The sequence below is a fragment of the Cucumis melo genome, chromosome 6 (assembly GCF_025177605.1).
Source record: "Cucumis melo cultivar AY chromosome 6, USDA_Cmelo_AY_1.0, whole genome shotgun sequence".
In the NCBI taxonomy this organism is placed as follows: domain Eukaryota; kingdom Viridiplantae; phylum Streptophyta; class Magnoliopsida; order Cucurbitales; family Cucurbitaceae; genus Cucumis; species Cucumis melo.
Window position 1 is genome coordinate 8,121,367 of NC_066862.1, and position 19,172 is coordinate 8,140,538.

The window sequence follows — 19,172 nt, forward strand, 5'->3', positions numbered from 1 at the left end:
ACATCCTTAAGTAAACGATTCCCGCATTTCAGACATGGACATCTTATCGAATTAGAACCTTTGGCATGAGACAAACCAAATTGAATAAAACTTTCAACTCCTACATCATATTCTGTAGACATCCTATTTTCCATCATCCATGATTTGTCCATTCTGTAGATGTTACAAACACCAAATCTTATATAATTTCCCTTTACACAAACCTGGGTTACAAAAGAGATGGATGACAATTGTAGAAGCATGTCCAAGTCAAAGATTCATTAATGTATGACAAGGGTAAATATACATAAATATTAAAACAAATAAGGAAATAATAAATTTAGCCTAAATTGATTATATATTCGTGTATGGTAAGAAGCCCAAAATAAAATATAAACGGATGAAAATTAATTATATACGTGTGTTATAATCTCCCCACCTTAAAAACTAGCTTTAGTCCTGAATTAATCTTTCCAAGTTTATTATTGAGTTACTTAGTAACCTACAAGTAAACCGTAACATTAACAATTTCGCTTTATGAAAAACTCTTAATATTTTCAATAGTTTTTTTTAGATCAATTTATGCAAAGATTTGCTAACAACATTTCTTAACAATAATGGACCAAACACAATGCACACCTCAAATGAAACTAGTGATGATCATGTTAACCAATAAGTCACTTAACTATAGTATTTCATATGTATAAAGATCCAATATATCTTTGGTGCAATCTTCTTTTTATGAGGAAAACATACAACTCCTTTTATAGTTGCAATTGAAGAAAGCATGTGATCGTCAAAACGAACTTTAAACTAATGACCCAACAAACTTTAAACGAATGACCGAACAAACTTTAAACTAATGACCGAACAAACTTTAAAAAAGTAGATCCTCAATTTTGGACACTAATAACGTTTCCCACTATCGACTCCATATTAAAATAACCCAACACCATAAACGCTTCAACATCGATAAACTTCACACTCATGAAACTAACATTAAGACATATGTTCTCTAGTGTCTTCTCTATTTTCGCCCTATGCCTCTTAACTAATTCATAATCAATATTAGTCATACATTAGATTCACAAATTTCATAAACTATAAACTCATTCTGACATCAATTAGAAAAATTTACATTGTAATTTAATAGGGTATTAAATCGATTCTAGAACCTTATGAAATTGGAGATGGATATTATATATGAGTTAAAAAGAAATGGATTAAAACCTGGGTACGCTCAAGATTCGAAGTTGTGCGGATGACGGGTCGACTTAGTGCGTCGGCTGAGTGCGCGGATCAAGGCTGGCTGGGTGCGTCGGGCTTCAGCAATCTGGACTAGGTGCGTCGGCCGTGGTGGGTGGGTCGGTCGTGGTGGGTGTAGGGTGTAGGGCGTCGGGCGTTGGCTGACGTTGGGTGTGCGGGTGTCGGCGGAAGCTGAACGTGGGCTGGCTGAATGTGTTCGTCTGGTCGGAACAGAAGCTGGTCGGCCGTCGCCTGAATGTGTTCGTCGGGGTCGCTGAACGTGGGTGTCGGCTGAAGATGGCCTTTGGCTGAAGATCGGCGTCGGATGAAGATGGGCGTGGCTGAAGATGCTTCGTCGGCCGTCGGCTGTAGGTGGGGGAGGAACAACGGCCGTCGGTGAGTCGGCAGAAGCGCCGTCGTCGGATGAAGATGGGCGTCGCTGAAGATTCTTCGTCGGCCGTCGAATCTGAAGATGGGCGTCGCGGGGGTTTCAAAGGAAGGGGAAGGGGAAAATTGAAACTTTTAGGGATTGAGTTTATTTAATAAAATAAGGTTTTTTTTTAATAAATTATATTAAAAAAAACATATACCCTTTAATGACACTAAATAACTGTCATGGAAAACAATATCCGAAAACAACGTCTTTTCCCGCCAAAAAAGCGCATTTTCACATATTATGACAATTTTTTCTCCTCTTCTCTCAATTTTTTTTCTTTACAAATGTCATAGAAAGTGACTTTTCTTGTAGTGGAAGTATCACATGGGATTATTATTCAAAATTAATTCAAAATCCATCTCATAAGTATAAGGGTGATTTATCAGTTTTTTTAGTGCACATTCAGGATGAGAGATTTGATCAACTCAAGACTTTTCAGTTGTCAAGTAAATATTGATCATGTGAGCTATTAATATATTAGTTCTTTTAAAGAATAATTCATCTGTTTAAGTATATAACTAGTACGAACGGATCTTAGTGGAGAGATTCGCCCGATTGTTGTACTAAAAATAAAAGAACACTCCTTCAGTATTAAATTTATTCAAGTGCAACATTTATGTTTCAATAGTTTATCAACATTCATTTAAACTGGTTACCAAAGAAACAAATAGAACCATTTATAAGTCGAAGATAGTTTAGTCTATCTAATATACTCTTCATATATATATATATACGCAATCACTAGAACAAATATAGGCTTTAATGTCGCTTGGGAAAAATGAAAAAAGACCATTAATATCGGTTTTGAAAAAGCGGATCTTTAATGTCGGTTCTCCACCGACATTAAAGACTAAGCTTTAATGTCGGTTTTAAAACGACATTAAAGGTCCGCCATTTTGAAAACCGACATTAAAGGTCCATTTAAATTTTAATTTTAATATTTTTATTTTTTGAATAAATTAGACACTTTAATGTCAGTTTTCCACCGACATTAAAGGTCCATTTAATTTTTTTTTAATAATTTTTTTTTGTGAAAAAATAACATTCTCTCTCTTACTTTACCATTTTCGACCGTCTGCTATACGAAACCATTCGACCATCTATTCGACATCTCCCTCGTCTTCTCCGAACGACTCCCCTCCATTTCTTCTCCGATCGACGCCACCATTTTCATCGACGCCACCATTTTCATCGTCGCCACCATTTCTATCGCCGCCACGATTGTTGTTCTGTTCGCCCACCCTTGGAATCAAATTCGGCCGCATTTCTCTCCTTCTAAAGAAACTCATCTGCTCGTCCGCGTTCACAGCAACCGTGTTCACAGCAACCAGGTTTTTTGAAACTCATCCGCTCGTCCGTGTTCACAGCAACCAGCAACCAGGTTCGCCCACCCTTGGAATCAAATTCGTCCGCGTTCATAAAAAACATCCTCTCACATTCTCATTCTCCCTCTCACATTCACAGCAACGATGGTAAAATTTCCATCTTCTTTCAAGTGGTCGCGATTTTAATTTGGGGTTTTTAGCATGTTTTAATGTATTGTACTTGTTCATTATTGTTCATCAATTCAAAATTTTAATGTATTAGTTTTAGGTTTTAGCTGTTACCAGGATAGATATGGAAGATTGAGTATATGTTAATGTATTAGTTTTAGGTTTTAGCTGTTGTGGTAATTAAATGTGTGTTTTTTTATTACTATCAAAAGGGCTTGCTCCGGAGATTTCTGAGGATCTTTACCATTTGATTAAGAAGGTTGTCTCGATTAGAAAGCATTTGGAAAGGAACAGGAAGGACAAAGACTCCAAGGTACACATTGTACTCTATACCCACTTTATATAATAATCAATTAGGGATTATAATGTAGATTAATTGAAGATGAATGGACATTAGCCATAGTTAGAAATGAATATATCGTCAGAGATAGGGAGATTAGGAAAACTATCAATTTTGTGATCAAGTTAGTGGGCAATTCTGTGAGCAAACTTGTCTCTCAGTCTCTTTCACCTTTCTGTAAGTGATTTCATGTAGGAGAGGAGAAGAGTTTCCGGAAAAGCTTTTATTTCATGGAGCCACCCTCGTATTGAGTCACTTTCTTTTTCTCTTTTGGGGAGGGCTAGTCTTCTCATAAGGGCATCCAGGTCTCTTCCTGCCAGCGGGAGTTCTCTTGCATCCCCTACATCTACTTCCATATATATATATATATATATATATATATTCTATTCATATGTGTTGTTAGGTCATTGGCTTGATTTTAAGAAAAATTCTTAAGAGTGGCATCTAGTTAGAATGGTTAAGACTGACTATTTATGACCTCTTGCGATAATTATTTGAGATTTTGGAGCTATTGCTCTTTATCTTATTATATATATATTCTATCATTTCTATACACTCCTTTTCTTTTCTTTTTGTTTCTTCCCAAACTATACACTTTTTTCTTTTCCTTTTAAACAAATGTATCCTTTCTTTCGGATTCCTTCATACGTTGTTTGATAGGCAAACAACAAAGAGTTATGACTCTTTATTTGCCTTAGAGATGTCGAGCTTAGATATGACAGAAGGGATGTTTGTATTGGTAGTCCTAGCCCTTCTAGGAGCTTTGCTTGTAGATCATTCTTTTATTACTTAATAAACTACTCTCCTTTTAGGCAGTGTTTTCTCGATTCTTTGGAAGGTAAAAATCACAAAAAAGAGTGAAGTTCTTTGTATGTTAGGTTATTGGTAGAATCAATACCTTGGAGAGGCTCTCGAGGAAGTTCTCGTCTTTGGTTGGGCGTTTTGGTTGTATCCTTTGTTGGAGTGTGGAGGAAGATTTGGATAATTTGTTTGGAATTATGATATGATTGTTCGACTTGAAACTACTTTGGAGGGTTTGATCTTCAGATAGCTCGACTCAAAGCTTTTAGTGATATGATTGATGAGTTCCTTCTCCATTTATCATTTAGGGGGAAGGGAGTTTTTTTTTTCCAGCAGAGGTGTGCTTTGTTATGGAGTATTTGTGAGAGATAAATAAAACTTTTAGAGGGGTTGAGAGAGAATTTCTTGATGTTTGGTTCCTTCTCTGATTTAATTGACTTTGTTGTCACTTTTAGTTTTTTAACGATATAGGATCAATTGTTCTTAACTATGCTTTTAATATTTGTAAAGGGAACACCATGCCAATTGTCTATAAGATCCATTAATAATATTGTTGCAGTAGCCACGATAGTTGAGGATAACATTGGATGTCCCAATGTTAAAGTTCTAGTAGACGTGGTTACGGGAGAAAATTTGACTATACCCAATCTAGTGAAGGGAAAGATAGAGACTTTAAATCAAGCATTGGGTAACATTATAGAATGGCCTCGTCGGCTTGTTTCTACGATCAATGACAAACAAGTGTGTATCTTTTTTTACTATTTAAGTTTTGATTTTATTTGTATATGTATTTTGAATTTAGAACCTTGGTTGTGATAGGAGCATTCAACTAGGAAGGATGTCGTATACCCTTCAAATGATACTGACGTTAACGGGATTATTAAGCTTTTAAATAGACATGCCATGAACAACATGGAGGATGTAGACATGATTCGCATCCCAATGAACGAGCTAATATTTGGAAGTGACAAATTTGTTTATTTAGCTCGTGAAGATTTGTTGCATTACTGCAGCATGGTTGAAATCGGCTATATGTGTATACTAGCGTATATTACGTAAGTAGACAACTTATACTCATCTTTATCTCCAATACCACTGTTATAGTTAGTTTGTTGATATTTTAACTATGGTTGCTTTTACTTAGATGTCTTTGGGATAAATGTGACTGTGCAAAGAATTTTTTTGTCATTGACCAATCAAAAATATCGTCACATATCAAAGATCGTGATCTTCGATCCAGAAATTTAGCCAACCAGCTAGAAGCAGTTAACTTGGAACAGAAAGTGCTAATTCCATATAATACCGGGTAAATAAAGAAGAGAAACACATTAATATATTTCCATTGAGCTTAAATGTGTACTCACATTGAAGATGTTGTTTATTGTAGTTTTCATTGGATGTTGCATGTTATCGATCTTCGTGAAAATTGCGTTTATGTTTTGGACTCTTTTCGGAGTAAAGTCAATGAAGACATTCATGGAATCATAAATGTGTAAGTGTATTTACTTTATTACTTCTTATTTAACTTTCTTGTCTTCTAATGTTTCAAAATATTTAGAGGGTTGAAGACATGGCAAGCGAAACACGATTTACAACGCTATCGATCAACTCCAAAATGGAAACCTGTAAGGGTAATTTGCATTTACAGGTAATTATTTTTTATGAAACATAAGATTAATTTGTATTCAATTTATATACATGCAGTGCCCTCGTCAATTGGATTCTGTAGGGTGCGGGTACTACGTGCAAAAGTACATACATGAGATAGTGCATAATTCTAGTACTTCTATTACTAACCTTGTAAGTTTCTACTTTAACTTTTTACATATTACAATTTATGATCCAAACTCATACTTTCCATATCTTTCTCTTTGTGTGTAGTTCAATACCAAAAATGCATATAGGCAAGAGAAGATTGATGAGATTCGAATTGAATGGGCAGCTTTTGTTAGCAGATTTGTGTAAGTAGTTGCTTTTTGTAGTTAGGTTAGTAGTTGATTTTTGTAGTTAGGTTAGTAGTTGGTCGAGTTAAGTTTTTGTAGGGACGGGCAGTCCTATAGTTTTTTGAAGGGCAGGTGGTCCCGTACTAATTGTTGTTTGTTAGATAGTTTGTACCTATACTTTAGTTAGTGAAGGAACTTTCTATTGTGTTTATAAATCACGATCTTATATATTATCTTTATATTTTTTAGTTTTCACTTACATTTGTTGGTTGTTTATTTAAATATGTGATTAGGAGTTGGATGATTTTATTTGTTGTAATACTATGTAGAAGGGTGGAAAGGTGTGCTGATTTTTTAGGTGTTGGATGATCGTATTTGCTGTAGTACTATATGGAAGTGTGGAAAAGTGTGCTCGTATTTTAGTGTTGGATCTTATGCATTGTAGGTGTTTATTATTGGTTTGCCATGGATGGCAGAATGTGTTATTTGATATGTGTGATTATATATATAAGTGGATATATTGAAGGATTTAGAGTAGTTGGACTTATAGTGTTGAATATAGTTGTGTTTATTGATATGTGATTATATGTAAGTGTTGGATGATGTGTATTTGTTGTAGTTCTATATGGAAGTGTATGCTGGAATTTTAGGTATTATTGTGTGCATTGCAGGTGAACTAGGTATTATTGTGTGCATTGAGTAGTAGGCATTATAGCCAGTGTGCAAGCCATTTTTTTATTTTTTACAATATACGATGACGAACATTTTCGGACGTAATTCGACTCAAATAATATCGGTTTTGCCGTCATAAAAACTATTATAAATACGACATGAAATGTATCTTTAACGTGGGTATAAAAACGACATTCAATGTGTCTTTAATGTCGGTGGAAAAACGACATTAAAGATGTGTCATAAGCGACATTAAAGACATCTTTAATGTCGGTTTAAAAACGACATTAAAGACAGCTTTAATGTCGGTTATAAACCGACATTAAAGATGGACCGACATTAAAGACCTTCAATAACACCTTCAAAGATGTCGGTTTATAACCGACATAGAAGGTCTTTAATGTCGGTTTATAACCGACATTAAAGACATCTTTAATGTCGGTTATAAACTGACATTAAAGCCAAACCGACATTAAAGGTCTTTAATAACGCTTACAAAGATGTCGGTCGCTGAGTGACATTAAAGGCCTTTAATGTCGGTTTTAAACCGACATTAAAGGCCAGATTTCTTGTAGTGAATGTTTGATAAACTAAAAATGGTAAAATTAGAGTATTAAAAAAAGGAACATAATTAAAGAAAAAAAAAAAAAGGAAAACAACTATTATTCTTGCAACTATCTTGAATTAAAATTTAAAACAAATGAAATAATGAATGAGTTTACATGAATATGCATATATACAAATTAATAAACATACCTCTCTCTGCCTAGATTTTACTAAGACAGGCTCCTGATTTCATTTTAACCTATCTCTTAGCAGGGAAATTACCAAAAATAGTCCAAATTTGAGATTTCGTTGCTGCTAAACCAGAAGAAATTAGCCTCCAAAACTGAAAGCAAAGGTTCATTAATTTTGGTAATGAAGCTTGTTTTGATAACCTTACTGTTGCATATGGAGCTGTTCTTTGATCATGTCATTAGTGTTTAATGATTCAAGTTCATTTTTCATTTAAGTGGGATATTAAATTTAGGGTTCAAAGCCATCGATCTTCTTCAAATCTAAGAACAACCCAATATCCAGTTTGCAGCTTTGCAGATTTCCTTGATCTTTATAATATTACAATGCGGCTTGACATTATAATTTAGAGAAACAATACTTGGTTTTAGATCCAGCATATGTTTGGTTTAACTTTTCTGAGTTTGTAATTTAAAAAATATGTAATTCTAGAAAAATTTGAGTGGTTGATAATTATTATTTTTCTACCCATATACGCTTCCTCTCTTTCCTTGCCTCCCCCCCTTTTCACACAGATAATATTCTCTAACACAGATAATATTCTCTAACTAGGATGTGTGCTGCTTCCGAACTACAAAATCATCACTATGTTATTTGATTCTGTTCCCATGCAGCATATTAAAAGAGCTAAATGTTTGCACTATCTTCCATTTCTTTCACAGAATATTTGCGTATCAATGATCAGGAGAAAAACTACTACAAGGGGTGCTTTGAATGGAAAAGTTCATGTTGTTGCCGGATGAAGGGAGGAGCAAGTCTTTCACCATTTATCTCACTCCAAACAATCCCAAATCAAATTCTTCTCCTTCTCCCTCGCTTTCTCTTCTTGTGTGTGGTTTGCGCTCAACGAGGAAATAAGCAAAATTTAATGGAGACTACGATTTCATACAGCGGCGCACGAACCTTTGGATGGAATTGGCAACTTCGACACAAGCGATAATGGTTTTGACGACATGAACGCAGCTGTACTTCATCCACAAACTTCAACAAAAACTTAAAACTCTTTTTTGGCTTTGGGAGAGAATTTCTCAATTTCTCAATTGCTTATTGATCATTGATTTTTGTTGTTGCTTTTAGAATATTCTTTTTCTATTTTCGTTTATTTAGATTTTTAAGTTTGCTAATTTGTGTAATTGTTAGACATATTTAAACATTACATATAATTAAATGTGGGCTACGTAGATAAATTAATTAATTTAGTACATTGAGTTATTTTATTTTATTGTGATCTATTTAATTAGAAGGTCTAGCTAGTATGGGCTAAATGGGGAGAAATTACTAGATTGATTAGGATTTGATGGAGATTCTAATTAAATTGTATATAAAGAACCCTAGGGCTATGGTCCTCAAAGGACCAAAACAATAAGTCTTTCTTTTATCTTGGACATTTAGAGTTTTGGTTGAGGAAGATAATAGCCATTTTACAGCCATCATCATCAAGGAGATGGATTCTGGTATGTAACTTATTCTTGAAAATTTGACACGAATGATCTTAGATTAACCTATTATATAGATTTAAAGTATTCTAACAAGTGGTATCATAGCGTGAATTTCATGTTAAATTGTTGGAATTAGTTTGTCTTTTATTGGGTTCTTGATGCAAGATTTGATTAAACATACTGTGGTTTTTAGTTTAATTGATTTTGATTCAAGATTTGATTAATCATATTGTAGTTTTAAGATCTTGATTCAAGATTTGATTAATCATATTGTGATCATATTGTAGTTTCAAGATTTGATTAATCATATTGTGATTTTAAGTTTAATTATTCTAGATTCAAGATTTGATTAATTATATTAGTTTTTAAGTTTATTTATTCTAGATTGAAATTAGATTTGATTAATCAATTATGTTGTGAATTTAAGTTTAATTTATCATGTTGTAGATTCAAGATTTGATTAATTAATCATATTATGAAAACAAGTTTAATTGATCATGTTGTTAATTCAAGATTAATTGATCATCTTGTGGGTTAAACTTGAATGATGAATTTTTTTGGGGATATTCACATGTTTATGTTACATTAATTGTATTTTAATGTACCCAATCACTAGGGGAACTTTGGTAAAGATTATTTGGCGTTCTTCCTCCGTTATTTTTTGCAATAATACAATTATTATTGTGTCTTATATTTTAGATTGAATTGGTCAAAATAACATGTTGACAAATTAGCCTCTATTATCTAGATTAGTTTAATTCTAAAATATAGGATGTGCATATATTTATTGATTTACGTGAATAATTATCGGCCCAAAGGAAGATAATTATTTAGCCAAATTATGAGTATGCGTGTGGTAATGAGTGGGTGACAGTTATAAGGATTGTTCATGTGAAAAATAGTCGGTCCAAAGAAAGGCTAATTTTTTTGACAGAGTTTATCGTCGGTACTTTGATTACTACGTTGAGAGTACCGTTTACAGTTGATGTCTCTACCCAAAGGTTAAACATCAATGTTGTGTTAGGTATCTTGTAAAAGAGGCCTACCATATATGTTAAATTATTTTTGTCATATTTTATTTTATGACATCTATTAATAGTGAGTAAAAATTTATTTGCTTGTTCTTTGTTCAGTTGGTGTTGCTCAAATATCTGGTAATCTGAGTTCAATCCCTAAGTTTAATGGATCAAATTTCAAGTTTTGGAAGGAAAGCCTGGAGATACTTCTTGGATGTATGGATCTGAACATTGCATTAAGGACCAATAAACTTGCTTCTACTAAGGAACATCCGAATACGACTAATATTGAGAAGTGGAAACAGTCAAATCGCATGTGCCTGATGATTATTAGGCACTCTATTCTAGAGTCTTTTCGGGGTTCTATCACTGAAAGTGAAAATGCCAAAAATTTCCTTGCTGAAGTTGAAAACTATTTTGCTAAAAAATGAAAAAGGGGAAGCAAGTAGTCTCTTGACTACTTTAACTTCCATGAGGTATAAGGACAATGGAAACATCAGGGATTACATTATGGAAATGTCCATTCTCGTTGGTAAACTAAAGGCACTTGATATCGAGATAGATGAAAATTTACTCGTACATTTGGTACTTATCTCTCTTCCTGCACAATTCACTTAGTTTAAGATAAGTTATAATACTCAGAAGGATAAATGGAGTATTAATGAGCTTATTTCACAATGTGTGCAAGAAGATAGGAAACCTACAGATGTTGTAGAAGGGACGACATCTTAGCAAAATAAGAAACTACCTATGGATAATCCTTATTTCTTCTGCAAAAGGAAAGGTCATCTCAATAAAGATTGTCCCAAGTACGTAAAATGACGTGTAAAGAAGGGTAAACTTCTTACTTTGGTTTGTTCTGAAGTTAATTTAGCTTCTGTACCTACAGATACTTGGTGGGTAGATCCTGGTGCTACTACTCACATAAGTATATCCATACAGTGTTGCCTGTGGAGCCGACCGCCAAATGACGCTGAAAGATTCATCTATATTGGCGATGAAAAAATAGTTGAAGTTGAAGCTATTGGCAATTTTAGATTACTTTTAAAAACGGGTTGTTTTTTGGATTTGAATGAGACTTTTATTACTGTCATTTAGACGGAAGTTAGTATCTATTTCTAGTTTGGAAAAATTTGGTTTTTCTTGTTCTTTTAGAAATAACAAAAAATCTTTTTTAAAACTCCAAGCTTATTGGTACCGGTTCTTTAATTGATAACCTATATATGCTTGATTCTTATGTTTAATCTAACAAGATCTTTCTATCTAAATCATGTGGTATAAAGCATAAATTAAATGAGAATTTTGCTATGTTGTGGCACAAGTGTTTAGGTCACATCTCTAAACAGAGAATCCAGAGACTTGTGTCAGATGGAATTCTTGATTCCCTTGATTTGAGAAAATTTGAAGTTTGTGTGAAATGTATTAAGGGAAAATAGACAAACATAAGAAAATTAGGTGCCAACAGATATTCAGACATCTTAGAACTGATACATGCAAACATTGTGGCCTATTCCTTACAACATCTTGGAATGGACAACAATATTTTATTATGTTTATAGACGATTATTCAAGATATGGGTACCTATATTTTAATTCATAAGAAGTCTCAATCTTTGAACGTTTTCAAGTTTTTTAAAGCTAAAGTTGAACTTCAACTTGAAAAGAAAATTAAGGTTGTCAAGTCTGATCGTGGTGGTGAATACTACGATTGATATGATGAATCAGGTGAAAACCGTTTAGGACCCTTTGCCAAATACCTAGAGGAATGTGGAATCGTCCCGCAATACACTAGGCCAGGAAAACTTAACATGAACTGTGTAGCGGAAAGGTGAAATAGAACACTTAAGGATATGGTACGAAGTATGATTAGTCATTCTTCTTTACCAGAATCCCTTTAAAGCAAGACACTAAAGACTGCAATATATATCCTCAATAAGGTATATACTAAAGAAATAGTTAAAACCCCTTATGAGTTGTGGACAGGAAAGAAGCCTAGTATTAGACATCTTCACGCCTAGGGTTGTCCAGCTGAGGCTAGGCTTTACAAGCCTAACGAAAGAAAATTGGACCAAAGAACTATTAATTGCTATTTTGTTGGGTATTCTGAGCATTCTCGGGGTTTCAAATTTTATGAGCCCACTTCGAAATTGTTTTTGAGATTGGAAATGTTAAATTCCTTGAGGATGTTGAGTTTGAAGGGAAAGATAACGTAAAGAAAATTTTCTTTGAAGAGGAATTAGTTTCTCTTCCTAATGTGGGCATAGATGATGTTCAGACTCCAAATCCTGAGTTCACTATGGAACCAATTGTAGAATAAGACAACAATGAAGTCCTTGAAGTGCAAACTCAACAACCTCAAGAAGTGCCATTAAGGAGATCCACTAAAGAAAAGAGAAGTGCAATTTCAGATGATTATATTGTGTTTCTTCAAGAACATCAGGATGACATTGGCATAATGGAAGATGTTCAATCAACTTCCAACAAGCTCTACAAAGTTCTAACTCTCAAAAGTGGATAAATACTATGGAAGAGAAAATAAAATCCATGAAAGACAATGACGTTTGGGAACTTGTCAAGTTGTCATCAGGAGTGAAAGCCATAGGTTGTAAATGAACATTTAAAACCAAAAGGGATTCACAAGGCAAAATTGAAAGATATAAAGCTCGTCTTGTTGCAAAGGGTTTTACTCAAAAGGAAGACATTGATTACAAAGAGACTTTTTTTCCAGTTTCATCGAAAGACTCTTTTCAGGGTAATCGTGACATTAGTAGCTCACTTAGATTTGAAGCTACATTAGATGGATGTGAAAACTGTGTTTCTCAATAGAAACATTATTGAGATGATTTATATAGTACAACCAGAAAACTTTGTAACTAATAATTCAAAGTCTGTGGTGTGCAAATTTGAAGAAATCCATCTATAGTCTCAAACAAGCCTCTCATCAATGGTATCACAAATTTCATGAAGTAATTACCTCTTTTGGTTTTTAGGTGAATATGGTGGAAGATTGTGTATATCACAAGTCCAGTGGGAGTAAATCTATTTTCTTGGTGTTATATGTTGATGACATACTCATAGCAAGTAATGATGTAGGTTTATTGTATGACACTGAGAGGTTTCTCAAAAATTTTTTTGAGATGAAGGATCTTGGTGATGCTTCTTTTGTATTATAAATAGAAATACTGCGAGATTACTATGGTATTTTGAGATTATCACAAAAGAATTACATTACATTTTTTGAGTAGATTTAACATGAAAGATTGTGCACCAAGAGATACCCACGTTGCTAAAAGTGATAAATTTCATTTAGGTCAATGTCCCGAGACCACACTTAAGATTAAGGAGATGCATAAGGTTCCCTATGCATCAGCTGTTGGAAGCTTAATGTGTTCATAGTTGGAGTGTTAGATAGATTTTGAGCAATTCGAGGATGGATCGTTAGAGAGCAGCCAATCGGGTTATAAGGTATTTACAAAGAACAAAAGGTTATATGCTTACTTATTGGAGATCAGAAATTTTGGAGATCATTTGGTATTTTGATTCTTATTTATGTTGGATGCCAATACAGTTTGTGATCCACTTCAGGCTATAACATCATGTTGGTTGAAGAAGTTATATTTTGGAAAAGTGTTAAACAAACACTTACGGCTTCTTCTACCATAGATGTGAAGTTTATAGCATGTTATGAGGCATTTAGTCACGAAATATGGTTGCGAAATTTTGTCACTAGGCTGCAAATAATAGTTGACAAAGACTAACAAAATTATTTTGTGACAATAACTTAGCAATAATGTATTCTAATAACAATAGAAGCAATACAAAGTCAAAACATGTAGACGTAAAGCTTCTAGTTGTGAAAAAAAAGTTCAGAATGGTCAATTTTTTATAGAACACATAAAAAACAAACTCGATGGTGACAGATCCATTGACTAAAAGTACACCACTAAAGTTTTCCTTGAGTATGTTGCTCATATTGATGTTATAGTCAATTTTCTGATTCCATGGTTTAGCGAGAGTTTGTTACTAAGGATGTTCTTTGACCTTAATTTAGTTATTTTCTATATAGAATAAAGTTGATGGTTTATGTTTTATTATCTAAACTTGTTTATCATGCACATAGTTTGTAAATGCGGTTTAGCATAAAGTTTTTTAAGAATGATCTCACTAAAGAATTTGGATCAGTTGGAAATAGGCATGATTGAGATCACCTTATCAATCCATACTTAATTTATGTCATTGAATGTAAAGGAATTGGTGATCAAGGAAGGTTTAGTTGCAAGGATAGTGACAAAAGCCGTCTTGGTTCCATGCTGATACAGGAGATGGACCAGATTGAGTTAAAGAGGAATCCTATTAAAATAACATGTTTATGCGCGTTTAAGATTTATGTAATTTAATTATATCAGAAATACAAACATAGCCCAAGTGGGAGATTGTTAGACATATCTAAATATTACTTATAATTAAAATGTGAGCTATGTATATAATCTAATAGTTTATCACATTGTGTTATTTTATTTTATTGGGTTTATTATGTGATCTATTTAATTATAAGGCCCAAGATTCCTAATTGAGTATGAACTAAATGGGGAGAAGCCTATTTCTAGATTGATTAGGATTTAATGAGGATCCTAATTCAACTAGTATATAAAGAACCCTAGGGCTATGGTCCCCCAAAATATCAAAACAATAACACTCAGTCTTCCTTTTATCTCATTAGGAGAAAAATCCCACTAAGGACATTCATGGTTTTGGTTGAGGAAGACAATAGCTATTTTACAGTCATCATCATATTAAGAAGATGGATTTTGGTATGTAACTTATTCTTGATAATTTGACATGAATGATTTTGGATTAATTTATTATATAGATTTAAAGTATTTATTCTAACAGTAAATCAATCTGAGCTTCGAAATGAAAGATTGAGTTTCTCTTGGCCTTACTTCTTGAAAATACTATTATTGGTTAATTTTATGTGGCTAGACAATCTAAAGATAATTTAAGGTAGTTTAAGACATGTTTTAACAAGTTTTTAGTTACAATTTTTTTTTTTATAATTTCGTTACCTATCACTCAACTTTCAAAACAAAAATTTCTAACAAAAAATCTATCTTATGTGTTTTGGGTAATTTAAAGGTGATTTAGGGTTGTTTCACACATTTTTAGAATGTTTTCAGCTTCTTTTTTCCTTTTCCATCTCGCAATCATCTTATACCTATCTTGCAACTTTGAAAATCAAAATATCTAACACAAATAAATTTTATACTTGTTTTAAGTGATTAAGGGATTTAAAACATGTTTTAACCCTGTGATTTAAGTTGGGTTTTTAAAGTTGTACATTTAAAATTTGAACATTCCGAGATGTTTGTGGGATTAAAAAATAGCTAAAGAAACTTCTAGAACATGTTATAAAATCACCATAAATCACCTAAAACAAGTATTATTATAAATTTGGATATTTCGAAATGTTTGCGAGATACAAAAATAGTAGTTAAAAACTTCCAAAAATATGTGTAAAATCACTGTAAATCATAAACAAGTCTATAATTGCTTTGGAATCGGACATTTGAAGTTTGAGAGTTGGAAGATGTTTAGAAGATAAAAAGAAAGAGCAAAAAACTTTCTAAATATATGTCAAACAACCCTAAGTCACTAGCTTAGAACAATTATATATAATTGCTTTGGGTAATACATTAAGGTTTATGTTTCACCAAGAGGAGAACAAAGGAAAGGAAACATAAAAAAACTAAAAAGGACTATCTATAATTAAAAAAAAAAAAAGAAAAACATTAACCAAAATAACAAGAGAACTTGTTTAAGAGTGACTAGTGGAAAAAAGCACGCTTCACATCTTTTGAGAAAAAAAATGAAAAGAAATTTTTTATGCAAGGGTTATCAGCATTCCATATCCTTATTTGTCCTAAAACTCAAATTTTCAAAAAGCAATCTCAAAACTCATTATATCCTCTAATTTTATCTTATTTTTGACAATTTTCCCTCTTCATGTTGAAAATTCAAAATCGATACTAACAAAAAAAAAAAAAAAAAAAAAGGAAGAAAAATTAAAAGAAAAATCTTTTTCTCATATGTATATCCTAAAGACGAATATACTTGGAAGTGTCATGTGAGATTTGTTGTTGTTGTATTACCAACAACGAAGTTCCATTGTTGATGTCACTTGAGGCGATCAAATCTCCCAAATGTCCAAGCTCTGGAAACTCATTCCATTCGTTGAGACCATCAGTTTGAGGTGTTTCTAAACCATTTCTTCTTCCTACTATCATTAGATCAAACATATCTACTACTTTTCTAAGTAAGAATGCTGTTTCTTGTCCATCTCCACAAACCTCTTCTTCATATACAACTCTCTCATCTCCCAAACACTTTCCTTTAAAATCTTTAACAACTTCTTCATCCATTATATATTCCCAACTGTTATGTAACTTTGATCTATTTTGGTAATCTTCCGGTGCCTTCAGTCGAAGCACTGTTAGCTCCACTCTCAAGTCCTTTACCATACGTTTAGCATATGATAGTGCCTCCCTATCATCCTTCCCTCCCAGGAAAATAACACACACTGAGTAACTACTTGTCATTCTCGATGACGACATTCTTGCTCTGATATGTTCTAATTTTCCTCTGTCGATGAAGATGCCAATTGAACAAGGAGCTCTTTTGAGGACGTTGTAGTTCAATATCCTGACGTTGTTGTCAACTCTTTCGATGTAACCATCCATGGTCCATGTTATATGGAAAGGAAGTATTATAAATGATGCAGTCTTGTCAAGTGCCAATGTGCATACATCGTTGTGCATGACCGTGCATGGTGAGACAGCAGTGAAGCATTCAACATACACTGTCCCATCATTCTCTCTCTCAAACTTATCAAAGGCATGAATGATGTGTCGGGAGTAGGAGCGCTTGTCGAAGGGGTTGTTCTGACGCTTGTGTGAAATGAAGATGGGAGCGAATCGACCTGGTAGCTCGATGAGATGGAATAAATGAACAATAATTGGGTTCTCGATTGTAGGGCACGAAAGATTCAAAAGATGAATAATGGCATTAACGTTTTCATGTTGGTGAATGCAGGCAAGGAGTCTAAGCTCATCATTGAAGCGGTTCAAATGCATGATGTTTCTATTTTGGTAGCCAGCATATTTCCTTGAAGGATCATACAACCCTTTAACTCCAATTGGCACTATGGTTGCAAACAACAATATGTAAACAACGAAGCATCCAAAAAGCTCACGGTCGACAGCCTGCATTAATTATTGGCACATTTTGAAAGTAAGAAACAGAGTACGAAGAAATGAAGAATGAAAGAAAAGTGTATATATACACACATACATTGTAGTCTGTGGACATTGTGTAGGTAATCAATTCCACAGGACCTTTGGAGCACATGATAAGAGAAAGTGCCAAAGCATCCTTGAAGGGCAACTTGCAATACTTAGAAGACGAAACAGAAGCTACTAATTTGACAGTACAGGCCACACAAAGCAGAGTTACGTTCAATTTAGTGAAAACAACATCAAACGTAGTGGATGAAATCTTTGACAAATCAGCTCTCAAAGCACAGGTAGTGACAAAAATAGGCATAAAAACATTTTCAACAAGGCACTCAATTTTATTCACAAGTGTTGATGCTAAAGGAGCTCCATCAGGAATGGCCAACCCCAAAACATAAGCTCCTATAATGCAAGCATGACCTGTAAAAGTCTCCAAAACAGTGTACAAAAGAGTTACAAAAATAACTCCTTCAATGTAACAGTTCTTCACAGCCATTCCTTGAGGGGTGTGTTTGATAATCCAAAGCATTGCAGGTCTTAACACAAACAAAGCCACAAGTATGAGCATTATATAGACACCTATTTCAGTCGACATTAGTGAAGGGTTTATACGGTACTGTAGGATTTGCCCTTTTATGATCATAATGAATGTACCAAAAATGTCACTGACCAAGGCAGATGAAAGACCTAAACGCCCCAATTCTGAGTTCATAATATGAAGCTCTTTTACAAGTGAAGCAACAACAGGAAATGAAGTTGTTGCATGAAAGCTAATCAACAAGGGGAGGGATCCTATTTGTATCTCTGTTAATTCCCACTCTTCAACAGCCATACTTTCTACCAATGTCTGTATGATTAGAGGGAGTAACAAGGCTGACATGCCAATGATTAATGAAGCTTTTCCGGTTCTTATTGTCATTTTTAAATCATATTTTGCTACAGTTAGTAATATGTACAATGTATACCCAAAATTTGCTAGTAACACTAACACATCTTGACTCCCCACATTCAAATGCTGTAGTTTTGCCTCCTCCCCTTCATTCCATGACCACCCGAATGCCAACCCGACCTAATTCATTGCAATGGTTAGCATTTTTAGAACTAATAATTACATGTGTATAACAATAACTTCAAAGAATTGCAAATATAACAAAATAGACATTATTGGTGATAGATGGATGTAAATTTTATGATAATCTACAAATTCTTTTGTATTCTTCTATATCCGGATTGGTCTCTTAAATTTGACAGGAAAATTATTTGGCAGTTGTGTTACTTACAAGAATTTGACAGGAAATCTTGGAGATACCAAAACGCTTGAGAAAGAAATATGTAATTGCCAAGGAGAAGGATAACACAATCAACTGAAGCTCAAGAAGAGGCAAAGATGGCTTCAACCACCATTCAGAGTCATCAACCCATAAACCTTTGGAATTTACATAAGTTGGAATATCTATACAAATTGTACTTGTCATATTTGGATTCAACCGTATCTCCTCTCCCATCACAATCAATAACCAAAAAGCAGAAATTTTGGTTTTGCTTTCAAAATAATATATTCAACACATGTCTTTTTTTGGGTTATATAATTTAGTTTTTTTTTCTTTGACCAAATATAAAAAGTCAAGGAACCCTAAAAAAAACCCCTTCTAAAAAGGGATTTGACAGTTGTTTTTATTTTGAAATTGACAGCAAAAGAGGGATTTTTTCTTATATTATGTCTG

At 33.6% G+C, this 19,172-nt stretch overlaps 1 protein-coding gene across 1 annotated transcript; it reads right to left on the minus strand.

Annotated features, from left to right (window-relative positions):
• Positions 1-16,236: 16,236 nt before the first annotated feature.
• On the minus strand, positions 16,237-18,953 carry LOC103484220 (cation/H(+) antiporter 3-like). The gene is made up of 3 exons (XM_017043473.2): positions 18,729-18,953; positions 17,507-18,517; positions 16,237-17,418 (listed from the first exon to the last, which is right to left on the minus strand). The coding sequence occupies exons 1-3, from the start codon at positions 18,951-18,953 to the stop codon at positions 16,255-16,257; spliced, it is 2,400 nt and encodes a 799-aa protein (XP_016898962.2). The 3' UTR covers positions 16,237-16,254.
• Positions 18,954-19,172: the final 219 nt, after the last annotated feature.

Excerpts from the sequence above, each read along its gene's own strand:
- LOC103484220 (XM_017043473.2), bottom strand. The coding sequence starts at position 18,953 with ATGGGAGAGGAGATACGGTTGAATCCAAATATGACAAGTACAATTTGT. Across the intron at positions 18,518-18,728 it reads AGATTTCCTGTCAAATTCTT|GTCGGGTTGGCATTCGGGTG; the intron begins GTAAGTAACACA and ends GCAATGAATTAG. Across the intron at positions 17,419-17,506 it reads CAATGTCCACAGACTACAAT|GCTGTCGACCGTGAGCTTTT; the intron begins GTATGTGTGTAT and ends TAATTAATGCAG.